The sequence below is a fragment of the Leptodactylus fuscus genome, chromosome 1 (assembly GCF_031893055.1).
Source record: "Leptodactylus fuscus isolate aLepFus1 chromosome 1, aLepFus1.hap2, whole genome shotgun sequence".
Lineage (NCBI taxonomy): Eukaryota > Metazoa > Chordata > Amphibia > Anura > Leptodactylidae > Leptodactylus > Leptodactylus fuscus.
In genome coordinates, this window is record NC_134265.1 from 87,287,767 (window position 1) to 87,314,558 (window position 26,792).

Below are 26,792 nucleotides of genomic sequence, written 5' to 3' on the forward strand. Positions count from 1 at the left end.
TACGGGCCCTATTCACTTGCCGATCCTGGCTGTGCCGGGATCGGCAAGTGACACCGTGGGCCCCACAAGGGCTATGATTATACTCGGGGGTCTTTGCAGACCCCTGAGTATAATGATCGGCGGACCGGAGAGGTAAGGGAACATAAAAAACTGTTACTTACCTCTCCGCGATCCTGCCAGGCCTCCGTCCTACTGCTGTCTGACGTCTCTGATGTCACATGAACCCGGCATGCTTCCCGGGTCATGTGACGTCCGACGTCATTAACGAAGGACGCGAGAGGAGGACAGCACAGCACAGGAGCCGGGGAACAGGTAAGAAGCAACAGTGGTTTTTTTTTGTTTTTTTTTTATGTTTTTATTTCCCGGGTCTCCGATTATTATACTCTGGGGTCTGAAAAGACCCCAGAGTATAATAATTGTTTATGGGTGTCCACAGAGGAACGTAATACTGTGTACAGGGGACACTATTGGGGTTAATACTGTGTGTGCAGGGGCCACTATTGGGGTTAATACTGTGTGCAAGGTACACTATTGGGGTTAATACTGTGTGCAAGGGACACTATTGGGGTTAATACTGTGTGCAAGGGACACTATTGGGGTTAATACTGTGTGTGCAGGGGACACTATTGGGGTTAATACTGTGTGCAGGGGCAAGTAAGGGACATAATAGAGTGCGGAGGAGGGGGTCGGTCGAGGTCTTCGGCGTCAGTTGGGATGGGGGGGGGGCCCATGTCAAAAGTTCGCCACGGGGCCCCGCCATTCCTAGTTACGCCACTGCACAGCACCCCTAGTTTTATAGTCAGGCTTGTTATTTTTCAGGGCTCCAATACATCGACAGGTAACTTGAGAACACTATGATGCCATGATGATACCCATACGTGGTGCCCTAAACAAACAGCTGCGGTCTTGCCGTATCTATCTATCTATCTATCTATCTATCTATCTATCTATAACATATCTGTATTCCCTTCCTTTGGTTAAAACAATATGTCAGTATTTTGCATGTCTATCCCTTTACAACCTTCCACAGATTCTATTCATTCTGATGCCGGCAGCAGATGTCCCATATATTTGTTGCTAACTATTGATCGGCAAATCTGAAACCCACTCGGTGTTACTACGGCCCATATGTTTGTTGTGATTCACATTGGTTATTGATTTCAATTCATATGTCAGACTCAGACGCAAGCACAGAAAATAATATTGGAAAAAAAAACCAATGTAGTAAATTATGGTATCCTTATAATGAGCACTGTGGTGTAGAGAGAGCATTGTTTGCTTGTGTTTCCCCACTACATTCAGTGAGTTACCAGGGTAAGAGGAGTGTAGGGTAGGTTTGAAGTAGACTAGGTGCATAGACTAGTTGTCGCACCGCGCAACTTGCTGACTATAACCCTAACCAATATTACTAGGTCCGAGGTTTGGCCATTTGACCAGAATTTACTACCAAACACAGTTACTGACTTTTCCCCCAGAAGGAGATGAGAATGTCCCTCTAATAAAATACGTAGAACACTCTCATCAACAACTATCATTGTTTCCGGAATAGGGTTGACTACACAGGACACTGACATTAGTTGGGGTGCTGTGCACATAACTATTACATCACCTATAAAGAGACAGAAATAATGTCTATAACAGGTCATCTATGTGTAACCCCTTGAGGACAAATCAATTTTCCATATTTGTGTTTTCTTTTTTTAATTTCCCTGCTTTCCAAAAACCATTATTTCTTTATTTTTCATATGGTGTTTATTTTTTGGAGAATAAATTGTACTTCATAGGCCCGGTTCACATATGTGTTCAGATGTCCGTTTGGGAAGTCCGCTTGGGGACCCCCCGACAAAAACCTATATGCATTAAAAAGAAGTTAAATAAACCTGTGTGATTTCTGCTCGGTTTCCTGAACAAATCATACAGAGATAAAAATGCTGCTTGCAGGACTTTTCTCTCTGCATGTTTCGTGTGGAAACCGAGCAGAAACAACACAGACCCCATTATAGTCTATGGGGTCCTCTGATTTCCCAGGTAAGCGCTTATTAATGCACATAGGTTTCTATTCAGGGGGTTGCAGATGTGAATACTGCCATAATGGTACCATGTGGTCTGCACAAAGTTCTGAGAAGGCAAAACAAAATGCAGATTGAGGTGGAATTATGGCATTTCTTGCAGGCTTTATCTCATTATGCAATGAAATGACACATTATGTTTCGTTCACACTCGGAGTCCGGTGTGTGCATTCTGCCAGGTTTCTGTCTTCAGCCCTGGCGAAACTGGACAAGGGACGGAAACCCACTTCACTTAAATAGGTTTGTAAAGGTGACTGGCCATGTCCGCCTGCGGCCTGTTCACGGAGAAACTTTTTTTTTTTTAGCTGGACACAAAGTCGGACATGCAGAACTTTGTGTCCGGCTAAAGAAACGGTTAATGAATTTCCCCCACAGTTTCTAGTCTTCCACTTTGCGCCATCCAGTGTTTCTCAATTAGCATAAAGTGATATGGAGGTATAATAATAGCAATGTGGTCTACGTAGCGTAATTCCTGACATGTCAATTCAAGGGGAGCAATAGCATAAAATACACACTTCTGGCTTTACACGTATATAATGAAAAAAAACAAAACAATTTTCATAAAAAATTCCCAACTTATTACCATTCCCATTTATCACCAGGGCAAAGATCTTAAATTTGTTATAATATTTTGCTGATAAAATCCTTTTCCTGTCCTAACTTCTTAACGTCCCAGACAGAAATCTACACGATTGCTAAAGCTAAGCCAGGGGGATTGTGAGAATGAAAAGAATAAATACTTCTGCAAAGGGATTTTTTAAATTGTGCATACAATTACTTCATATATGAGTGCATATATATGAGTGTATGAGCTATGTACTTTAGTACATACAGATGGTATACATATTCATGGACATTGCTATGCAGATTCCATGATCGAGAAATCCATGTATAAATGCCCTTAGAGCCATTATTACAAGTGCCCAGGAAGCTGCCCCTTCATGTGCAGTGACCTAAGGTCTGTGTGCTGAATGCTCCTCAGCCAAATCCCCCCCACCCCCACCCCCTGCTCTAAGTGACAGATTTAGTATTAAATCAGAGACATCATCCACAGCAGAGGGAGGGGGCGAAGCATTCAGTGCTCAGATCTCAGGGCACAGCACATGCTGGGGCTGCCTAACATTAAAACATTATTCTTCAGTCATGTAACCTGCATGTCTATGACCTACAGTATATGCTCCTCTTCTGTCCTCTATATGGCACTGTCAGCAAGTTTCAGTTGTCAAACCAGCTGACAGACTCCATTTAAAGTGAATGTACATGGATGGCATGTGCAGATACTAAAGAAATTGTACATACTAGCAAGATGCTCTCTGTATTGAGTTCATCTACATTGCGAGGTTCCTTGTTGTCTTTCTAATTGCAGTTATATGCATTTGCATAATCCCAAAAAAATAAAAAGAAATTACCAGCGTGTTTTCTTATTGAATAACAAATGTGGAAAAAGATACAGTTTAATTAATACCCAGGGTGTAATGAGAGCGTTTATAGGAGAAATTGCTCATTTCCTCTGTTTATCTGTCTTGCTTTGTATATGAGCCACATGCCTCCTTTTACTTCTTTCAGATCTTATCTTCCCATTATATGGACCATTTTTTTTATCAGATGGGGATTGTACAATTGGACAAGGGTCAAAGTACTGCAGTGGGTTTTACATTCATCTCACGGAGGTGAATGACAAAGAGGGGTAGATTGTGATACAAATGTCTGTTATATTGAATTTAGTTTTAGATGATATTTTTTAAAATCTACGACTTGTTTTATCTGGAGTTTTTGAATTTATGTTTTCTTTATCTCTGGCAATTTGGCGATGAATAGGGCAGATTGGTCTTTCATGAGTACTTTTATGTAATCCAGCCTTAGTGCTTAGAAGAAACTAAACTATAGAATAGCACTCCATGGTGGATATGGTTTAGGATTTATTGAGACAACACCCGTTCAACGTTGCTTACATACATTCATACTTGTTCCTTGCAACATATCGGTTTTTACCCTTTATCAGGCATGGATTTCTGTTGCGTATCACATAGGTGTCTGTGGTTTGATGGCGGCCCATGTAGGTTTGATTTTGTCCCATGTATGTAGAATCCCGAGATTTTCCCATGTACGTAATTGTGCATTGTGTTTTGGTAGAAAGGCCTGTAGCCATGTAGTGCTTATTCACATGACAGGCCATATACTTGCCCATGAAAAAATATGTTATTCACAGCTGAGTGTACATTTTAGGGTAATCTGTTTTGACAGATCCCTCAACAGACCCTCCAACAGACTTGAGTATTGAGGGATCCGTGAAAATTTCCTGACAAATGATGGATCAGTCACATGGACCATTAAAAAAAAACATTTGTGTGGATAGATCAATGATTTTCTATAGGGCTTTTATTATATGGTAATTATCAGTTAATATGTGGAGTCAATGGAGAGAGTGCTGGTAAATAGGAATGGAAAAAGTTAAATGTGTTTTCAAGAGCAAACCAGAAACTTAGTGTGTTAACAATGTTGTGGCATGGATTGTTAACTCAACTCCTTCAATGGCTTCTCAATGGCTTTTGCTGTCTTCTGTAATAAGTCAAGTTAAACTTCGCTCCATAAGGTAGGTCTGATCTGTCATGAAATATGCAGCAACCTAGACGGCTGTGTTGTATGTATCCTATATGCTATCCAAAAATAACATATTATTAAATTGGCATTGAAATTAGAAATAAAACTGAAACATATTAAGAAATATCTTTTTTAGTAAAAGATCTGTTAGACTTGGTGTAAATGATATAATATTGCCAGGATTGGTTGGCCCATGGTACAGTCATTATTCGGCTCTGGTAATGCCATCATTGACTAGGACACATTGTATCAGTCTCAGCATTTGCTTTTCCAGGTTTCAATTGAACTGTCCCTATTCTTTATTCTTCTAATCTCCATTTCTTTTAATTACCAGTTCTTTTCTCGCATTCACCACAGGGGTTTCTATTAAAGTCAGGCACTGTATAGAGCATGGTATTAATCCTGTGTGGCTTCACTGGGACTTTGACTGTATTTTCAGGAAGCTCAACCTGCACATTTAGATGAAGCACCAAGCTGATCTGTCTCTACCGCTCTATCCTATCTGTGTGATTTTTTGTATTAACCTGTTCTTTCAATCCCATGCAGATTTCCATGCCTGGTCCTGAAGCACCTGACTCTTCCTCACCTAGAGTTTCATGCTTGCTCCTCTGACACTCATTCCTCTCCGCCACCCTCCTCCCTCCCTCCCTCTCCAGCATGGTGCAGCTGGAGTAGCTGTGGGAGAGAGGGGGATGGAGCTGACATAAACTGTGCCTTTGTTAGTGGGGTGGATGGTGGTTAGTTACACAGAAGATGTTCCCTCTTATGGGAGCAGGAAGAGGACAGAGATACAGCAGATGGTGAGCAAGGGACCTGCTCAAAGAAGAGAGGGCGGGAGCATGGGGACAAACAATTCCAGCTCTGGCAGATGCTAACATTAACTATGAGGCGTGGGATGTTAGGAAACACTAGAAAAGAAAGGAGAGCTGGTAATAAAGGTAGGGAAAGGAATACTAAGACAAGAGGTGACAAAGGACACAAGGACAAGAATTCAACAAAGGTGGAGGAGAATTAAAGACTTCTAAGACTTTGCTATAAACTTAAGAATTTGAAGACTGTGGAGTTAGAATTGTAGGTCCATGACAGTACCATGACAACAAACATTTCTTATGTCCTTTCCGGCTTCTATAGGCATAACATACATTTCTTCTAGAAAATGCTTTGAATTGGAAGCTCATAATTTTATGACTGGGAGCAAATAACTTTTTATTCAGCAGGTCATGAACCATCTAATTCGGACCCCATAGACACACGTACCCCATAGACTATAATGGGGTCCATGTGTTTTCTGCGCAGTGTCCACACAAGTCATACGGAGAGAAAGGTACTTCATGAACTACTTTCCTCTCAGCATGATTCAGTGCACTTTCATAAGCTCACCGCTTGTCAGTGCATTCAATATTCCGTTTGGGGGGGTTCCCATGCGGACACCCCAAACGGAATACCGAATGCAAATGTGTACCAGGCCTAACCCTTTAAGAAGTACTTTACAAGTATAGTGGTTGGGATTTAACCAAGTCTCATCCACATACTGAAGAAAATACTGTATTGCCTGTGAAACCTGCAGGACCAACCAGCCGTTTTCACTTGACTTTGCGGTGGTAAGGTCCTCTGCGAAACAGAAGGTCCACTATAGACATCCCACTGCAAACTTGCTTTGTGTGGCCATAGCCTAAGGCTTACAGAGTATAGAACAAAGACCTCTGTTTTATGCTTCATGTTATAACACTGTATATAGTTGAGTGTTGACTAACACAATATAACAATCCTATGATAACATACGGAGCTGCAAGTAATTTATTTCCATGTTTGCACTTCAGGGACAGTCACAATAATATGTGTATCATTTCGAGGGACATGGATCCTGAGGATGCAATGTAGAAGCTTTCTACAGTAAGAGCTGTCAGCAGACAAATTACAGTCTGTTTCTGCAGTCTATTGACAGAATGTCAACTGCTACAGCTTGTGTTCTGCTGACATGTATGTAGGCTACATGGAAAAGCATAGAAGTCTTATCTATTCTATAGTGATCAATTGCCATCATTCAGTTACAATGTACCAGCTTTTTCCTCATTTATCAGAGGTGTATATTGAATAAATGCAATCTTTAATATAGTAATTTTGCATGATGTCAATATGAATTGTATTTCCCCATGGGATGTTACATTTCTCTGTGTTAGTGCAAAACGTGACACAATATCCTCCTATTTTGCTCTGTCAAAATCTTTCAGTACAAACTTGTTTTCTACTTGATGTCCAATACTTTGCCTCGGTTAAGCTGGAGCTTAAGGCTGAATGCTGAACATTGAAATTATAATTTTCTTATTCTCTACGTCGCAATTTCTAGGAGATTATTTATAAGGCTGAACAAAAGTAATTTTCCTCTTTTTTTTTATTTTATTTTTTTTTTAAGAACACAATCAGTCAAAAAATGGTGCTCTACTTTGGAAGATTAAGGGTTAATACTAATCCTGCTCACATTATTGTTTGCTGACCCATTTAGGCCTCCATCTGGTGCAGATTTGAGTGAACTGCGGTTATATTCAGGATCTTAGGACCTGTTCACACTAGCATCTTTTCACTGTTGCAAATAACGCTTTTTATGCAAAATAATAAAGTTTTATATTTTTTTGTTGTTGTTTAGTTCTTTTTTCAGGATCCAAAAGTGTTCTGAATTATGTAAAACTATATCAGGGGTGGAGTGATCCGTGTCCCCTAGGCATGAATGGATGTGGCCCTACATCGACGACCATTGTGGGTTAATACAATGAATCTTAGAAATTCTTATTATTTTATTACATTTTTCTTCTTTTTTTAAAAACTTTAATTGACCAGAAACTGTGGGAATATCTATAGGCAAAGTTAAAGTTCTACCCAGGTTCTGGTGCTTGATGAGTCCCAAAGATCCAGTGTTACATGGTAGATGGGGTTTCCTCTTACTATGGGTTCCATCTTTAGGTTCTTCTGTGTTGTACTACAGTTATCATTTCTTACATCTTTAAATTCACCTTCGTTACAGTCAATCTGTCAGAAGATATAGCCTGTTTAATCTTAGAACAGCCTATGTTCTACATAGATATGCTATGGATATATGATTTCGAGTAGGATCTCTGAGTAACGGCAGAGTAAACTTGAGAGGACCTTTAAAAGAGATAAAAGTTCTAGAGTGCTTACTCCACCCACGTCTAGTGATTGACAGCCCTCCCTGTATCAGTGTGTGTGGAGAGAAGGCTGTCAATCATCCTGTGTGGGTGGGGTAAACAGGACTCACTGTTTCTTGTAGGAGTCCCTTCAGGGCGTGACGCAAAGTACATAATCTTATATAATACATGGTTCCTACAAATCACATAAACCTTTACATCACAGGATTTGCTACATATCATATTCACCCATATATCACAAAACTTATCCTCTCCCTCTACCAAATAACCTGACGGATTTGTTCGTATCCGTACTTGTCACAATGCAGGAAAAGACGTTACATAATCACTGACATAAACATTGACCCCACTGCCAAGAAAGTAATTCATAAAGAACGTGAGGTTGACATTTTATATAATAAGACAAAGATTTCATTCTCAAGGTCTGAAATTGTGAAGCCTTATGTCCCATTGAATATGGCCTTCACATTTCCCAGCTCAAATATGTCACCAGCATCAGTAAAATAGGAACGGTGATATTTGAAGATGTACCTCTATATCTGTGACAAATCATATATATTTTAATGCCTGTCACACGGCCGCACTAATTTCACTGTCTGTGAATGGGAGATATTCACATTGTAATGGACAATTAAAATACAGGTCATGTTCTCTTTTTTACGGATCTTTCCATAAACTGCAATATATCAGGGATCCTTGAAAATGGTTGACACTCGTGTTTTTCATCTTTGTGTGAAATTAGGCTAATAATACCTACCCAAAATGCTGCAGAAACTCTTTGAGAAGATAAAGCTGGTGTTAGTATAACAGTGATTCATAGTCTCCACTCCATGTTCTCTTTGGGGAGGAGGCTGGAGCTTCATGTCACTCAATGCTCAGTGATATAAAACTCCCACTGAGTGGAAACAGCAGCTGGCTGGGGCGGAGTAGGCAGCCGAGAACTGGAGAAGCCAAGGGGCAAGAGAAGACTGAACTTGTAGGCAACACTGCGTTAAGTAGTGATTTTCCATAGACTCCAATACAGTCTGGGCAAGTTCTTTGATGATTGCAGGTTCAAAAACCCCTTGTAGGCAACACTGAGGAAACTGTCAAGGGGAGACTTAGCTGATAGAGATTTTGTATCTGGGCCCAGAAAAACATTTCTAGAAGCTTATATTAGATCCTGTTAATATATATATATATATATATATATATATATATGTTTGAAGAGTACATGTCACAAGTAAAATGCACCACAATTTTCATAAATATAGCATAACGTGCTTACACAAATTTTCATGGCTCTCTGAAGCCAGTTGTTGCAGCTACAATGTTTGCCTCTGGATTTGTATTCAGTTCACCTATAATGTGCTGTTCAAGTGGCAGATTATATAATGTATTCCAATCTCTAAATTTCCCTGGCTTCTGGTGTCCGCATGTCTCCAATCCATAACCAATGTTTAGTAGCAGTTCATTAATGCGTTGCTACCTTCCTCTGCAGTAAAACCTCTTTATCTGGTGCACAGAAAAAAATCAACCTTTGCTAAATAGCAATGTGTGTATTTATGTAACACTAATGGAATCGCTGTTCTTCTTACCCTGTTCAATTACATTCCAATTGAACTGGTGAGAGCCGCGATGCATGCTGACTTAGCACATTGTGTAATGGGATAAATCAAAGTACCTTTGTACAATGTCATTCTTCTGCCATTTTTATCTAGGTTCTCCATGTAGATGTTCTGACACTGACATCTACAAGACGATAGAGCCGCAGACAGACCTTTCTCTGTGTCAGTCTCACAATATTGCTCAGTCTGGATAAAATTATTCAGTTGTAACTCCCACGAATAAAAAAAAAAAGTACATTGTTGTTGAGTGGGAAGGGGCTTCATTGATACAATCTATCAGTAAAGGGGTTGTCTGAGATCTAAGATTAATAGATATTTGTGACCTATACACAGCATAGGTCATCAGTTTCTGATTATTGGGGGTCCAACATCTGAATTCAGAATAAATCTGATATGGCAGCTGGAAGGCGTAGTAGCTAGGCTCCTTTTGAAGTCCTCGCTGAGAAGAGTCTTGGTTATCGTTGAGTCTTATGGAAAGAGTGTGGTTCAGAGCTATGCTGTTTCTGTAACTGCCTGAGAAGAGGTTCACTTTTATGAATGTTAAAGAAATAGCACAGCTCAGAGCCATGTTATTTTCTGGGGATTACAAGTGGGACCCTCATCTGTCTGATATTTATGGCTTATACAGTATATCTTTCTTGGGAAGACCCTTTGTTTGATATCCTTTCGGGTTTCCTTTGATGCCTAGAAGTTTGTGCACGTATATTTATCACACCTGCCCTCTGGTGCACTGGAGTGAGACAAGTGAAGAAGATTTATGATACATAATAAAAGGAATTCTGTGAAGGAGGCACAAAATGGGGCTCAATTACTTACTTTGTGGGAGCACTGGCAGTAGATGGAATAATGAAAAGCTTGCACAAATCTTCATGGTAGTCTGAGCCCAGATAAAAAAGGGAAGAAAAATGGAAATGATAATAAAGTGTATAGCTTGGACCAGATGATGGTTGTGAAGAGAAGTTGCCTAGTGTAGTGCAAGCTGAGCGCTCGCACCAGGGACCATGAGCCTTTAGTTTACACCCCTGCAAGAAGATGTAAAATTGATGCCTCAATACCGGGGTAATGCACATGCCAAGCATACAACATGTAATTGTGAGGCTCCATAGCTAAATTTGGAATGGGGTGTGATTTATATTTCCACCACTCATTCCATTATTTATATTCACAGCTAACAGCACCATTACTCCGTAGAGACAGATTTTCAGTTTTTAGGCCCAGCAACAGCTGTTTCTGCTACCATATTGCTTACAGTCATGTTTATTCTACCCATGAACCCAAAACCATTAGCAAAACACTATTCTAATAGGAGAGGCAATATATCACTGGGTATAATATTCAGTGTTTGCTTTGGGTGCAAGAGATTAAAACAGGTCTCAAGGCTCCTGCTTACACAGGGCTCATTTGTCTCAGTATACCGTATTACTTGTGGTTTCTCATTGATGGTTTGGTTGTTGGTGGCCTATACTAATTCATTCTTTGCTGTAATAGAAATGAGTTCACCTTACTGTTATTGGTAAGAGTGTGATGGGTTTATTTTCACTGACACCAGCTAATCCATCAAGCAGAGCTGCACTGTAAAGCATGAAGCAGGTCGGGCGGTGGCATCATGGCTATGCCTAATACATCAGCACAGTGGCTCAGTGGTTAGCATTGTTGTCTTGCAAAGATGGAGTCCTTGCTTTCAATTTCGCTGATGACATTTGCTTGGAATTTGTAAGTTCTCCCTGTGTTTGTGTGGATTTCCTCCCATACCCCAAGACATATGAAAAGGGATTTTAGATTATGGGACAGTAAGTGATAACATTATTTGTTAAGCACTGCTGGCAATATAGTATACGCTAGTATTCGTGTATACTACACATATACTGCTTAAGTTATTTTACCACTGGCCACAAAGTACTTTAATTTGGACATTTACCCAATTGGAATGATTTTTTTTTATGTTGTTTAGCATATTTTATGTGGTTAAACTCAGATTATATAAATATATATATATATATATATATATATATATATATATATATATATATATATAGTATGTATCTCACCTCACTAGATTTAGCATTATGTTAGCAGACAGGTGTACTATGAGATTTTTCCATGACTTTTCCATTTGCCAGGTGTGTATAGTATAAGGTTATTTACTTAGAGATGACGGTATAGATCTGCCGATCCTTTGTGTTATGAATGCAGAAAATAAGATATAGGATACACAGCTCTTACTGGCACACTTTTTGACAGATGGTAGATATTCTTTGTTGAGCTACCATATGTGCTAAGGTGAGCAGGTTGTAGGGTCCATATGCTACTTGTGTAATTCTATTCCTGTGTTACCTTGTGGGTTAGAATTTCAGTCTTCGGGGCCGGCTTTTCTGAATGCTGTTGTGTTACGACATGTGGGGCATAACTGTACAACTTGGACTGGGAGATATCTTCATACTCAATCACTTTGCTTTACACTGTAGTAATATCACATACATTATGTATTAAGTCTACAATCCTGATATTATATTTTACAGATATAGCAAACTTTAACATAACGTTTAACCTGTTAAGTAAACTATTGCCAATCACTTTTTCCATTTATTTCAGTGGCTTGTGTTTTGACTTATCATAATGCAGCAAGTTATCTGATTCTAGTTAAAGGTGGCTACATCTTCATATGTTTTCTGCAGATTGCAGCTTTTTATTGAAACACATAGCTTATCTATGAGGAGCAAATTAGACTAAATGGAGCACAACTATCCCCCATGTCTATGACAATACTCCTACTGTTACTACAGACGTCATTAGGCTACATGATATATGTGGTATATATACAGAAAATAAACATGACATAACTTATAGGCAGAGAATAAGTGATAAAATAGTCTAGCTTAAGCGTATTAATGAATCGTGTACACAGGAAAAGCATATATGTAAGTACAATGGGGTGAGACTTATCAATCCCACTACACCAGTTTTCTGGCATAAGGGGTGATATTGAGGTGGACATTTTGTACAAGGACCTTTTGGTGCACCGCAGCCCACTTTCTGCGTATTACTCGCCACATTGTACTAATGCAGTTTTCTGGTGATATTTATAATGGAAAGCTAGACCAGTTTCTAACATTCCTCCATTCATAAATCACTTGTTCCCCACACCAATCAGGACCTTTATTATAACTCGCATATGATGCACCGGCCAATAAATCTGCTCCACGATGTCCATGATATTTGCACCTTGCCTGAAGTATATAGTATATGTCTGGTATACCCAATGCAGGTAACTGCACAAGGGAACTCTGCCACCTATAGATGTCAAAGAGTTTTCATACAGCAGAGGCAGATCATGTAAATGCTGTGGGGCTCTTGGAGGGGGCAAGGCCAGGTTAGTTCCAAGACCTATACTTTAGAACAAAAGGAGTCTTTGTAGGATTGTGAACTATCCAAGCAGGGTCAGACTGGGGTGTCTAGGGCCCACCAGTGGAATTTTTTATAGGGGCCCACCGCCAGGACCCTGTAGATCAGCGGTACCGAGACATGACGGCTAAAGGTAATAACATGTCAGGAGCCATGCTGCTCACTCACTATACCATGGGCACCACTGCACTACCTAAACCTACTGCTACACCTTGTATAGCAAGTGAACAGCTTGGCTCCTAGAATTGTTACCATTACCTGTAGCCACGCTGTCCTGTAAAAGCTGATCTGCAGAAGTCCTGGCTGTTGTATCATCACAGATGTAATATTGATAGTCTATCCTAAGGACAGGCCATCAATATTAGAAATATGGATAAATCCTTTAAAGTGGTTGTCCAGGAATTGGAGCAACTCATGTGCCGGGCGGGAGGTGTAAAATAAAAAACAAATAAAAAAGCATACTCACCTGTCTCCGTTGTCCGCCGCCAGTGTCCGTTCAGTCTCGTGCTGGTGCCTCCTTGCTGGGAGTCCTGCACCTCATGTAATTGCTGACACCAATTAGGTACAGGATTTCCAGAAATGAGTTGCCACCATGAGACTGAACAGATACAGGCGGGAGACAAACGGGGTGCTGGGGACAGGTCAGTATACTTTATTTTTTTACACCTCTCTGGTGGCCACTACAGTGATAACTCCTGTTTATAGACAACCTCTTTTAAGGGGTTTTCTGAGCCAAATCTTGTATGGCCACTTCACTGCTCCCCATCATACAGTGGCCACTTCACTGCTCCCCATCATACTCTGGTATAAATTGTGCTCGCCTGAGAAGCCATTAAATCATCAATACTTAAATTCTGGGTAACATCTTAAAGATAGATATTAAAATGCATCATTCACTTCACAGAACCTGTTCAGTAGAACATTTTGATACGTCTGTATAGTATCACTACTATACAGAGACAGGGACAGACAGTTGATAGCCCCCGTGCAGTTACAATTATGGGCCCTTAGTTTCCAATATCTAAGAATAGAGCACCCCCTTATATTTCCATAACAATCCACCAGCAATTAGCCATAAAATTCATTAGCTTAGACATTTAACCACAGTCTAATATATAGTTGAAAGTAGCCTTTAAGGTGAAAGGGCCCCCTGATCTACTGGGCCCCTGTGCAGCTGCCTAGGTTGCACCAATGACATGTCCACCCCTGCTATTACATGAAGTCTAAATTCAATACTGTTATGAAAAACCTTTCTTAATACAGTTATAGCTGGGATTTCAGAAGGATATAACCTTGAAATGGCCTTGTAGTGCATTTTCTACTATATTTGTAAATGATGGTCAGTCTCTGAGCTAAGATGTGGAGCCAAGATGTGTAGTGCACTTATATTTCCTGGGAGGCACTGAGATGATCATGAAATATATAATGGACTGGATGGATGATTTGATGTGAAATTGTGACATGTGCATCAATGAGGAAAACACGCAGATTCCTTTCATTTGGAAAATTTGCATAAATGCATACATTTATCTAACCACAATTAGTTTAGTGTAAGCTAATAGAAGTTGCATGAAGCCTGCATTTCCTCCAACTCCATATGACAATCAATTCATCAACACAACAGGCAACAAATTGCAGTGGGGATGAGAACTTGGTTCTATTAGAAGTTCAGTGTACTGTCTAATAACACTCATTTCATTGAACGCTAATGAGCAGTGCATGGCAAGCGGTGGCAATGCTGTTGTTCTCACGATGGAACATCTGACTGGAGTTTGACTAACACCTTTGGGTACTTGGTGATGTTCCAGAAATATAATGAGGTCTACTGTGCTGTTATAGCATATACACCACTAATCACTCCAGCAAGGAAAGCAAGTAAATGAAAGCAATAAATATTGTACACTCGGTAATATGTTTTGTTTTTGGGTTTTACGGGAAGCATTGCAAATCTATTAAACATATTTTAAATTATGCAACAACAGCTAAAACCGGAGCGTGGAGCATGCATGATTGATCACATTACTGCAGCTCGACTTCATGTTACTAAGTCAAACTGGAGCTATAACAAGGAGCAAGAGCACTAAGAGGATTTAGCTGGGGAAGCAAACAACAATTGTCCTGACGCTTTGCTGAAATTGGATACCAGGAACAATAAGAGCCCACAGCTTGTAGCAAAATGACTGCAGTCCAGATGGCCCTGCCTAGGGGAATACACAAACTGTGATCTACTTGTCTCTATCTCCTAGGCTGTTTGTTGTGGTGTCTTGTATTTTTAGGTCTTGAATGTTTCAGGTTTTATGTTTTATCAGAAATGTTTTCTATAATTTATATATAATGGATGAATTCAATAGACTTCCAAAAATATTTTCAGTCTATATATTACTATAATACTATCACATTCATATCACTAGCTACATGCCCATACCTGAATTACATGTGGCTGGGTAGCTGAAATATCATGATCTGGTAGTCACATATATCGTTCAAAGAAATGAAGAGCAGCTATAAATATGTATTGGTTGATCCTCATTTGAAGTTTAGTCCTTAACTGTTAAACTTGTCATAGACGTTAGATCTTGGCCAAAGTCACCAATTTCGTCTAAATCCAGACAACCATCTTATGTGTAGAGGCCTCCCAACTCTTCCTTGATGGTAAATGTTGGTGAGAGAAGGGTCAATATGTTGCAAATCTCCAATTATTTAGTTTTTGAAGACATAAGCCGTGATAGAGGTGTCTGATAGCAGTTTTATTCCCTCCATCTGTTCAGAAGATATGCATGCTCGGCTAAACCTGTTGAACTCCCAATCCCCAAATATATGAGGGGGTATATAGGAATATTGGTAATTCAACAGATATCTTATGTGTATGACCAGCCTTTGAGTATTTTTTTTTTTTTTTTTTTTTTTTTTTGTAATTTGAATATACAGAATATACAGAAATACCAGAATTTCTAAAAGGGCGTCCAGTCCAAGTGCAGCTTTCTTGCTTTTAGCAAACTTCAAAGTTAAATCTTCACTTCTTTTTTAGAAGATTGTCACACTCCTTCCATTATCATACAGTTCATGGAATTAAGAGCTACAATGAATGGATGTATCTTTTGGGAGACTTTACCTTTATCAGACCACCTTGCCACATGTCTTACAGCTCATACATGCTCTACTTGGAATTCTGGTAAAAGTATATGCAAATAACTTGTAAAGGCTATGTCTCTCTAAGGTTAAATTCACATCTGAGTGCTCGGAAAATTCAAAGAGAAAAGTCCTGCAAACAGAACTTTTATCTCCACATTTTTCTGGTAGAAACTGGGTAGAAACTCGGCGGACTCCATTAAAGTCTATGAGGTCTGTGGGTTTCCGGATTGGGTTCTCAAGCAGACCCAAAGAACGGAAGCTCAAGAACAGATGTGAACCTATAGTAAGGAGCAATAGTTCCCTTTTCTTACTCATGTCTATAATTTCTCATCTAGCCAAACCAGTACTCCGCTTCATATTGATAACCCTGAAAATCTGTAGATGGATCTCTTTTCCTTTAGCAGGAGATGTTCTGCTTCAGCTTTAATGAAAAATAATGTCTCTAGGTTTCTTGAACAAAAACAGACATTGATCTCTAGGGAGTTACCTTCCAAAAGGTGGTGCTAGAGTAAGTTTCCCTTGTGTTTGCTGTTCCTATGCAGAGAGGTCCACTGTTGTGTTAGATTGTGGTTTTCTTTCTTCACTGTTTATGTCTGTTTATGTCCTGTATAAAATTTTAATCCTAAAGGAATACTGAATATCCTGGCTCCTAATGCCACATATATATCAATGTTTCTCTAACTAACAGGTGCTATAAATACAATAATAGTCCATTATGTTTCAGTGGGTCCTCTGGACCCCTCTGACCACATCGCTCAAATGTGACTACTGCTGATACACTATCCATAGCTACACCCCAATGTGACCTGAAGACATGTCAGATAAAATGAAGAAAATAATGCAAGTGCTGCTTTCATTTACTATTACTGTGTAAATGGGGCAGACATACATTATGATACAGTGAATAGTTCGCAATAATATACATGGCAAAGCACAGACAACTTTGAAAAGTAAACTAAGATATGACTATTAACAGGTATATTAATAAAGAATTGTTAAAACAACTGTAAGTACACAATGTTGTCACAAGGAAACGAAGAAAGGCAGTCCGTCCAAACAATTAGGATTTGAGAAATTGGAGTCTCTAACCAAAGTTATGACCTACTGCCCACAGCGCTTCATAAATGACTTGTCCACATATTTTACTTGGCATGGCTTTTTGGTAGTAATTCATCAAGTCCCTTAACTGGACTGCTTCTGGGCATGTGCTACTGACTCAGATTTTACCAAAGTATCTTTATACAGTCATACTGTAGTCATTTTGGAATGTACAAATCGTATTCCTCTGCTGCGTTAGATATATAAGTCATAGCATACTGGGATTCTTTACAATGGTGTGATGAATACTGAGCTATTTTTTTAGTGGAATGTATGGGCTAGCATATGAATATGCATTGGAATAACTACAATTTAATGTATATAAAAGAAAACTCCGGTATACATAGTTACTCATCAGTGTTAATCACTGCTGAATAACCGCTGTTGGCCCTATGTACGTGGGTGGCATCATGTGATGTCCATTAATCACAAATGTCACTTACTAAACTGTAGAAGGAAGATAAAACGCTACCAGCTCTTTTAAACCCACCACCTAAGAGAGGAAGATTGATTCTAGTATTTAGTGTTCAACTAGTAGATTGATAGGTACAGTAGGTATACATTGTGAAAGGGAGGACTGGTAAAGTATTTTACATTTCTGTAGAAAAGTTTTTTGTATAAAGTAGTATTCTCCAACTATACAGGCAGTATTCAGGACAAGGTGCAGTTTGACTACAGGTTGATGTCTTTTCTTTGCTTTGTATATAAGGTTACTTCCCACCTTCACAATAATAGTGATCAATACATTATATTTCATGTGATCCTCTTCTGTAGTGATCTGTGTAAGAAGTATGTGTAAAGGAAGTGCCAGACAGCAATTCCCCAGTGCTGTAGATGAACCCTGGAGGAAGGGGCATAAGAGACAGTGAGCCCTGGTCTGAACCCCCCCACTGTCCGTTCCTGCTTGCCGGTCCTATGCTAGGTAATAGGCGGCAACTGGACGACAAAACCCTTCTTAAATACGTGACACACAAAAGCGGACAAGACAAACAACAACAAGGGAGGTGAGCTATCCAGGGGTCAGTAACAGTCGAGCAATGCACTGTCAAAATCGATATCCAAAAGAGTAGTCTATAGTGAATGACAGAGGTCAAGAATCAGAATACAAGAATAAACAGCAAGAGAAAAGCCAGCAGGCACAAGGCAATAGCAAGCCCCAATGTGAATGTGAGCCAAAAATAAATAGGGAGAAAGTACCCACCCTGGAGTTGATAGATGGACAGGCTGTCAATCACAGGGCAAGGCTAAAATTAACCACTTAATGAACAGAGGCAAACAAGGGCAGAAGACGGGTGTGGTGGAAATCCAATTACAGAATTAGAGCTGTGTTCACACAGTACAACCAAAAACTCTAAGCAAGGAAATAAACTGCACCCGCCTCCTGCACCGCAGCATGCTAGCAGAGGTTGGCACTGTGATCCGAACAGGCATAGACGTTACAGTATGTGAACAGACTTTGGGACAGATGTTACAATTTTACTCGATTGAATGCAGCATATACAGTAAATGTAGAATATCGTAGAGAAATCTGGTATATAGCAAATAAAACTTATGTGACTACTGCCCAGTGCCATAATAAAAGTCATTGCATAATTTCCTTTGGGTTTCAAGATTAGTTGTTCTTATAAGACTTTCTATATTTATTGCTATTCTTGGATATCTCCTCACATCTTACAAGATGGACTGTTTCCTAGTTACAGTTGCTCTCACATGTATAGCCTTTCAGATGAAAATCTTATCTTAAGTAGAGGTAGATACAATCTGCTCATCTAGTATCTAAATAATGCAAATAGTAGCACTTAGAGAGGTACATGAAACAATATGCATTAACATATCAAAAATAGATGGAAAGTTTAGATGCCAACATAGCTGGTGTGCACTTCAAAGGCATTGTCAATTCATATTGTAACACAGTATATACAGTATGTAGCATTGATGTTTTTGCCTGGATCACTATAAAAGATATCATTGTAAGTCTTACATGTATCACAAAGTCTCACCAGTTGTGGAGCTGAGTAATAAAAGGAGTACACACTTGTATAAATGGACATTACATTGCACCCTGGGGAAATCAACTATATGAAATTTTGCTCAATATACTTACCTAGGTATAGTATACCATAAAACGCACCATGCTTTATGTGGTATAAAGAACGCAACAAAGAAAGGAAAATGATCTAAATATGTTGTGTCCATACTGGTGGATTAAGATGTTCTATAGTGTATTCAGACAGTAATCTACAGTAAGACTTGTGAATAAGACAGTAGATCCTGTACAGTGACACTTACCATATGTAATCTGTCTCGTCAATTGAATATTGTGTCTTATATTAGTTTATAAGTACAACAGTTCATAGAAAGTAGATAGCAAAAACCTTACATGGGCCAAAGAAAAGGTTAAAGGATCCACTCAAAGATACTTAAAGGAGTCATGAATATCAGAATGGCAGGTTTCTGACACCTAAGACCCCATTCAATCACCTGTTCTTACCAGATGCTATACAGAGATGGAAGTATATAACCCTGATCTGCTTGTAGTGGCTGTGCTGCATTACTGCAATTGTATAGGAGCCGAGCTGCAGTAGCTCAGTATGGCCTCTACACAGAGAACAGACATATCTGCTTCCGGATTTGTTCTTCATATAACAGCTGATAAAAACAGCATACTAGCGGGGGTCCCAGCTATCAGATCCCCACCAGTATTATATTAATAAACTATCCTAAGAATAGGTCATCAAAATCATATCCCTGAAAAAACCCTTTAAAACTTCTGGGCTTCAATTCAAAATACGAAACAAGACACCCCCCCCCCCCCCCCGCCAAGATACCATGTATAATCCAGCCTATCCAGTCTATCTAGCCATTTATTCTATAGAAAATGGCCATGAGTACATTCAGTCTATTGCTACAAGTGTTCGATGACAGAGAAGTCACAAAGCCATACTTATTGATCCGAAATATCCAGAATTTATCACCGGCTTCCGAGGTCAGACAACACGCTAGACTGCTAACCAGTATTAAAATGGCTGATCTCAAGACGATGGAGGACAATAAGGATGCTTAGACTATGAAGGTCAAAATCGTATAGCTGGTAGTATATATAAGATACAATAGCTGCTGCATATAATACATTACACAAGACACAAAATGGGTTCTCTTGCAGTTTTTAATTACTTGATGGCATTTTAATCCAAGGAAATCTCCTTGTCTTCAGGGCTTATCTTGTCCCCACCTTCCACAGCTGCCTCCTATGTATACCCTATATGTCTCCTTGTTTGTTTATATCCTGTCTGTCTTTTTTGTATTTCTCAGTCACTCTTCTTCCTAATTTCAGTCTTTGACTGACAAACACATCCTGCTTTATATTCCCAATTTCTCATCTTTTTACAGAGTAGTGTCTCTCCCACACAATCATTGTACCTGTCATTCCTATTCTCAATGTGTCTGTCTGTTTTATATATTTTGTCTATTTGTTATTGGTAGAAGAACAGACATAGATGTATTATTTATATATTAATGCATTAAGAGGCAGACTCTTCACTTCCTTTTTGACATTTAGATTGATTGTTGAACTATTTTAAAAGGAATGCTATTGAATGAGTTGGCAACTAAAATGTTAAATGAAATCCTTAAAGGGGGTTATTCACCGTTTTACAATTGATAGCCTGTCCTTAAAGGGGTTTTCCAGCAAACATAACCCTATTTAAATTTCTAGACAATTAAAAGTTAAGCATTTTTTAACAATAAATATGAAAAAATTTGCAATTATTGCAGCTCTCAGCACTGGTTACATGCCAAGAGTTATAGCACTCACCCGCTTTCTTTTTGTAGAGACTGTTAGGAACATGGAAGTACTGTCCCACGTACTGCAATACTCATAATAGCCACTATGAGAACGATGACAGATTAGCACTACAACTCTTGTCATATAAACAAGTCTGAAACCCAGCTGATCGGCAGGGCCCCAGCAGTCAGACACCCACAGATCTAAAATCAATGACCTATCTTAAAGGGGTTCTATCATTAGGAAATGCTAAGCACATACTTGCATAGACTTTAGAAAGGCAACGTCACACCTACCTTATGTATGTAAATTGCCTCAGTAGTTTTTGAATAAGTCCGTTTTTATTCATATGCTAATTAGCCTCCTCCGTGCACTCCAGAAGTGTCTGTGTGCACCCTCTGCTATTCTCTATGTGTATGAGAGCAGGGAGATGAGTCATCAGCAGCAACAGCCTCTCTGCTCTCATACACATAGAGAATAATAGAGAGGAGTGCACAGTGAGACCTCCATTGCACGGAGAAGGCTAATTAGCATATGAATAAAAATTGACTTATTCAAAATCTACTGAGGAAATTTACATACAAAAGGTAGGTGTGGAATAGCCTTTCTAAAGACTATGCAAGTATGTGCTTAGCTAAAAATGTCTTTTCCCAATGATAGAGCCCCTTTAAGGATGGACCATTAATATATACATATATATATATTTTTTTTATTAAAAAAATGGATATCTCCTTTGATATATATATGGTTTTATCTTGTAAGGTTGTATTTGGGCACCTAAAGGGGGTAATGTGTTTTGGACAAATTATTTTCACAGTCTGAATACTACCCTAAATAATCTGCTTCTATAACAGGAGTGTAAAACACATAGCAATGTCTAAAGACTCCAGGGGTATTTCCAATGCTCTGCCTGACACTGCTAAGCCAAGGTCTCACTACTCAAATAAATTACATCAAAGTACCCCCAGGGCTATTTATCATAGCCCTGGGGGTCTTTATGATCACGTTTCAGAGAACAGCATGAGAACTGTACACGTGCCCCCTTGTGACATGGTGTGTAACATGTACCACAGGTTGAAACTAGGTAAAGGTGCCCATATACAACAGGATAAATGTGATGAAAATGGAGAACTCCAACCATAAGGAACCTTGGTACAAGCACAGATCATGTTAACTTGTTGAAGGCACAGTCCTCATCTGGAAGCAAGTCAAAATTTGCAACCAAATGTAAGATGAAAGATTTTCACTTTTACAAAAATATATTGTCCACAGATCATCTTTGCTTGTGACAATGTTTCCAAGAAGAATGTTTGTCCTCCACCTGGTGTCATTGAACATGTATGGCCAGGTTGTTGGAATGACTGTAGTGGACAATATGTTCTAAAATGTGTATGGCTGCATCTACAAAATGACTGGTTGGTCATCCAATTTTGAATCAATCTGCAGTAGTTTTATTCATTTCAATATTTTCTAGATGTATACCATACAATATTACATTAGAGATCACCACCGCTTATTGTTATTGCACATAACATTTCTTTATATATAAAAAAATATGGGCACCCAAAAAAATCTCACCGGTTAGTTACCAAATATGAACCCTATAAACCAGACACATCATGTAAGTGTGAGTTGGGTATGGATCACATGTGATGTTTCTTTATATGATCCATCTAAGAATGTTGGATTACAGAACGAATCACTAGATGTCTATGGTCCCAGAGTGATCATTATCTGAACTGAAAGATTCAGTGGTCAATGCAATGATAGCTTGTAAGCAGTTATTCACTCCACATTGTGGAATAGGCCGAGTTATGTTGCTAAGATAGTACTTTTTTATGCTGCCGTCCTGAAAGTCAGTTATCTGGATGAACATCTGTAACAGTACTCTGGGTAAATTCTGCTTAAGTGTAGCAACACACATTCACGTTTTCTGATGCAGTTTTGGAATCCAAAACCGAGATTGGATTAAAACGTATTGTCTGTCATTTATAGTTTTCCAATCTTATAATCCACACCTGAATTTGGCTTCAATAACTGCATTAGAAAACCTGAAGTGTGTCCTTACCCTTATGAAGTTTGACACTTATAGGAAAAGTTACATCATTTGATCTCTTCTGCAATGCCTACACCCATTTACCTTGTGGAATCCCAGCAATATGAAGTATAGCCCATTGCATCCACAGCTCATGTTTTCACTTTGTCCTCTAACACCAGCACATAACATTGCCATGCACTATACTTGATTTACTGGAGCGTGGATGAGTCTGTAGCCTCTCTCAGGTCATCTAGCGCTGAGATTACGGAAACTGAAAGCTAATGTAAAAGTTTCAGGGACCTCCATTTCACATTCACATTTTTCAGTGAACCTTTTACCTCCAGAGAAATACTTTTGACAAGACTTGTACCGGTTGTGTAACTACAAGGTATCGCTTTAGAGAATTCAATTACTTCACTAGTGTAGTAACACACAAATACCCCTTACAGTCTGAAGCTTCTAAAACATAATATGAAGTGCAGACAAAGAAGACTGATATATATTCTAACACTTTCATACCTTTGATATATATAATACTGTATTTAAACAATCATGTCTTCCTTTCCAGCAGGGCTTTAGACACATTATTGTCGTCTTAATACCCCGACCACTTATTTCATACCGTGCTAATGATTGTTATTGCAAATGTGCAATATAACACAGAAGCCTAAGCAATTTCCACCCACTTTCCGGCAATAATTAATGGTCAGCTTTAGTTTTTGGTGAGGGATTAAAGGACAAATTGAACAAGCTCTGTTCCTATTACAATGCAAGACTCCTCTATCTCCAGATAGGGGGTATATATTTAGTATGCCAAGCTGTAAGCATGGCTTTATGGGCACAGAGGACGCAATAAGATTTTTGTTAGTCAATGGCATCCGCTGGTTTAAATCATTATGGGACATGCATCTTGTCGATTGGGTGTCCGCCAACTACAAGGTCTATAGAGCCATCTAATCAGCAGTGTAATCACATAAGAGAATGTGCAAGACTTATTGGGAGCAAAGTATATAATTACATTTTCCAATGTTACGGGAAAAAAAAAGGTCACCTAGGATCGATTCTCAGTCACTGCTCATGGGTATCTGAACCAGTGCGTGGAGCAGTGATCTGTAATTCCTAACCTGAAGTGGTAGACTTGTGAATATTTGACCCTTTCACCTCACCTACTGCTCCCATTGCAAACTCTCATACATTTTGCTTGTCTATATAAATATATATATGTATATATATATATATATTTAGATGGAGACATTACTTCATAACAGATATGACGTGTTGACTTGGGAAAGCAAAATTGTATAGGGAATATAATCCTAAACCTTTAAATACAACACCCTTCTAAAGGAGAAGTTATGGCAATATATGAGCTATTGTAATGACCCTATTACCTTACAGAGGAAGACCGCATTAATAGGAGAAAGTGCAGAACAAGACCCCAGATAGACGGGATGATGTCAAAGTCTCAAATTCCACTTAAATTGGACAGGAATTGAAGCATGTCCACACTCCTGATTCAAGATTCTCCTTTTCTTTATTCAATATTCTGACATTCCCTACTGAAGCGACTGCTTTCTCAATAATGGTGAATTACCATATATACAAAGTACGCAAAGTTTACTTCTTACAATTTACATTAACTTCTTGCCTTTCCCAACTAAAATGCAGTAAATATTTTCATCACATTAACAAAAGAACTTATATTTTATTACGTATTTCAAGTCCTGATGTCGGGTGATGGCGAGGGCAGCGGAATAAAACTGCTTGTTTCATTGAAAATGCAAACACAAAAGACAGTAATGAGTGTTGTGCAAAGAAAGACTTGCATCTGATTTCAATAATTCATTTCTTTCCAATATGCTAAGTCAGTAGTACAGTTCCAGCTGCACCAGTGCGCATATAGAAGGCTATAACAGAGCAAATTTCAGTGACAAGCTCAGCACAATATAGGCACACTGAATGCATGAAAATAATTGAAAGCTGCGTTATATTGGTGTGATTTGGAAGTGACACACCGGAGAGCTCACAGCTAACATATGATCGGTCTGTCAGGAGCAGAATGCAAGCCAATAATACCGGCATGAAACAGCATTTTAATACGCAATATATATGTCTGATTTCTTAATAAATATCAGCACTATCCTGTTGCATACTTTCAGAAGAGAGAGGTCTGCACCAAGACCCGTCATTGGTAATGTCTTGCGGGTTCATTATAGGATCTTTGCACATCCTAATGACAGTAATGAAAGAAGATGTGATATATCGTATATAACATGGTTCAGTTATCTTAAAGTATGTTTGCCTAGTGCACCGCTACCACGATCATTTCTATTAGTAAATGGACATTGCATTATTCAAGGTAAGGTCTGTGCATTGTGATTTCAGATTCTATGTTTCAGGTTACAGATTTGCAGTAAATCAGAGAATTCTTGTCATGGATAGAAAATTATTGAACATTGACTCATCTATATATGATATTGTAGAATGTATTCACCAAGTTTTAGATTTGATGCAGAATAAGGCAATTCACCTGGCACAGAATCTATGGAGAATCTGCTCATTTACTAGTCCTGATAGTAGTGAAGTGTATGATGATTTTTCATGCACAGGTGACATCTATATAAAGTTTATCTCCAGCTGTTCCATGAAGTGCAATCATAAATGAAGCTGAGACCAGACCATGATTGGTGATCTGGAGGGGTCTCTGTCCCTGTCACAGGGAAAGGCGATGCATGCAGCTAACATTAGGTCGGACAAAGAAACTGACATAGACAGAATGGAGCTAGTTACTGTAGGGTTACTTGTGTGGATCAATTATATTGGGTTGGAAGATCCTTAAAATTCCAGTTCTTCCCTATAGGGGTAGTAGATTGCAAGCCTTTGTGAGCAGGTCCTCTCTGTATCAATCTGTCACCAAACTGGTTCATGTGTTTTTTGTCTTATGTACTTGAATCCTTTATCATATGTATAGCACCTGGTATTCATACTAATAATGGCTTCACAATCTATAGACTTTTCAGCAGCATTTTTTTGCTAGCTGCAATACTAGGACACAATCCACACTATTAGCTCCATCTCTACTATTGCTCCAAGAAGTCTTACCTTGACAGTGGCTTCCGAGAGGTGATGCTGGCAACAATGATGCTTTCCCTCCTTGGAGTGGCCACGGCTTTAAAAGTCCCCATCCAGAACTTCTCAAACAGCTGCTTTTCCCCTTGCTGGACGCTAGCCATAGTGACTGGAGAGCAAATAGCTGGGCAGATGTTCTGCTGCCAACCCCAGCGCCCAATGTGAAGAGCTCTGGAGCTGTCCAAATGCTGAAAGTCCTGAATCCTCTCAGCCACAGGCAGGGATACTGAAGGGGAGGAGGACTCTTCCTTCTTCACCTCCTCCCCTTGGCAAGGCGTCTGGAGCAGCTTCTGATTCCAGGCAATGCCAAACTACAGAGGCTTCTGCTGTGAGATCCCACACCCTGTACAGTTTCAAAGCTGGTGCAAGTATGAGGACCATAAAACAAGGATGGTGCGGTCACCTCATCCCTCCCCTTCCCCAGGATTGGATGGGTATGGCACAGGGAGGGTGACAAGTATGTGTCAATATGTATGCATGTGTAGAAAAGTCTAGGCTCTTGTTTTGTCTCCTCTTGCACTGTGACGTTTGTACAGGGGCTGGCAGTCCCTCAGCCATACCCTCCCCATGATTCCTTTATCCCACCTCCACCCACTGCCCCCCTCTCTCCTTTTGTATCAGAAAAAAAGACAAGTGCTTGCTTCCCAGGCCTGACCTATCTGCATAACAAAAGCCTCTAGGGCAAGCGTGTGCCTGGCATAATGGTCTAAGGTTCAGTTTTGCAATGACCCAGAATAAATGTGGAGCACAGGAGGGTGTGGAACACCAGCC

The 26,792-nt window shown here is 39.4% G+C and overlaps 1 protein-coding gene across 2 annotated transcripts in view; it reads right to left on the bottom strand.

The window, feature by feature from the left end:
• The window catches only part of SRRM4 (serine/arginine repetitive matrix 4), a 111,691-nt gene extending 85,142 nt beyond the window's left edge, over positions 1-26,549 (bottom strand). For both annotated transcript variants that reach the window (XM_075273501.1, XM_075273492.1), the window contains exon 1: positions 25,995-26,549. In XM_075273501.1, coding sequence (XP_075129602.1) covers positions 25,995-26,125 — 131 coding nt within the window. In that variant the 5' untranslated portion in view covers positions 26,126-26,549. The remainder of the gene's footprint in view (positions 1-25,994) is intronic.
• Positions 26,550-26,792: the final 243 nt, after the last annotated feature.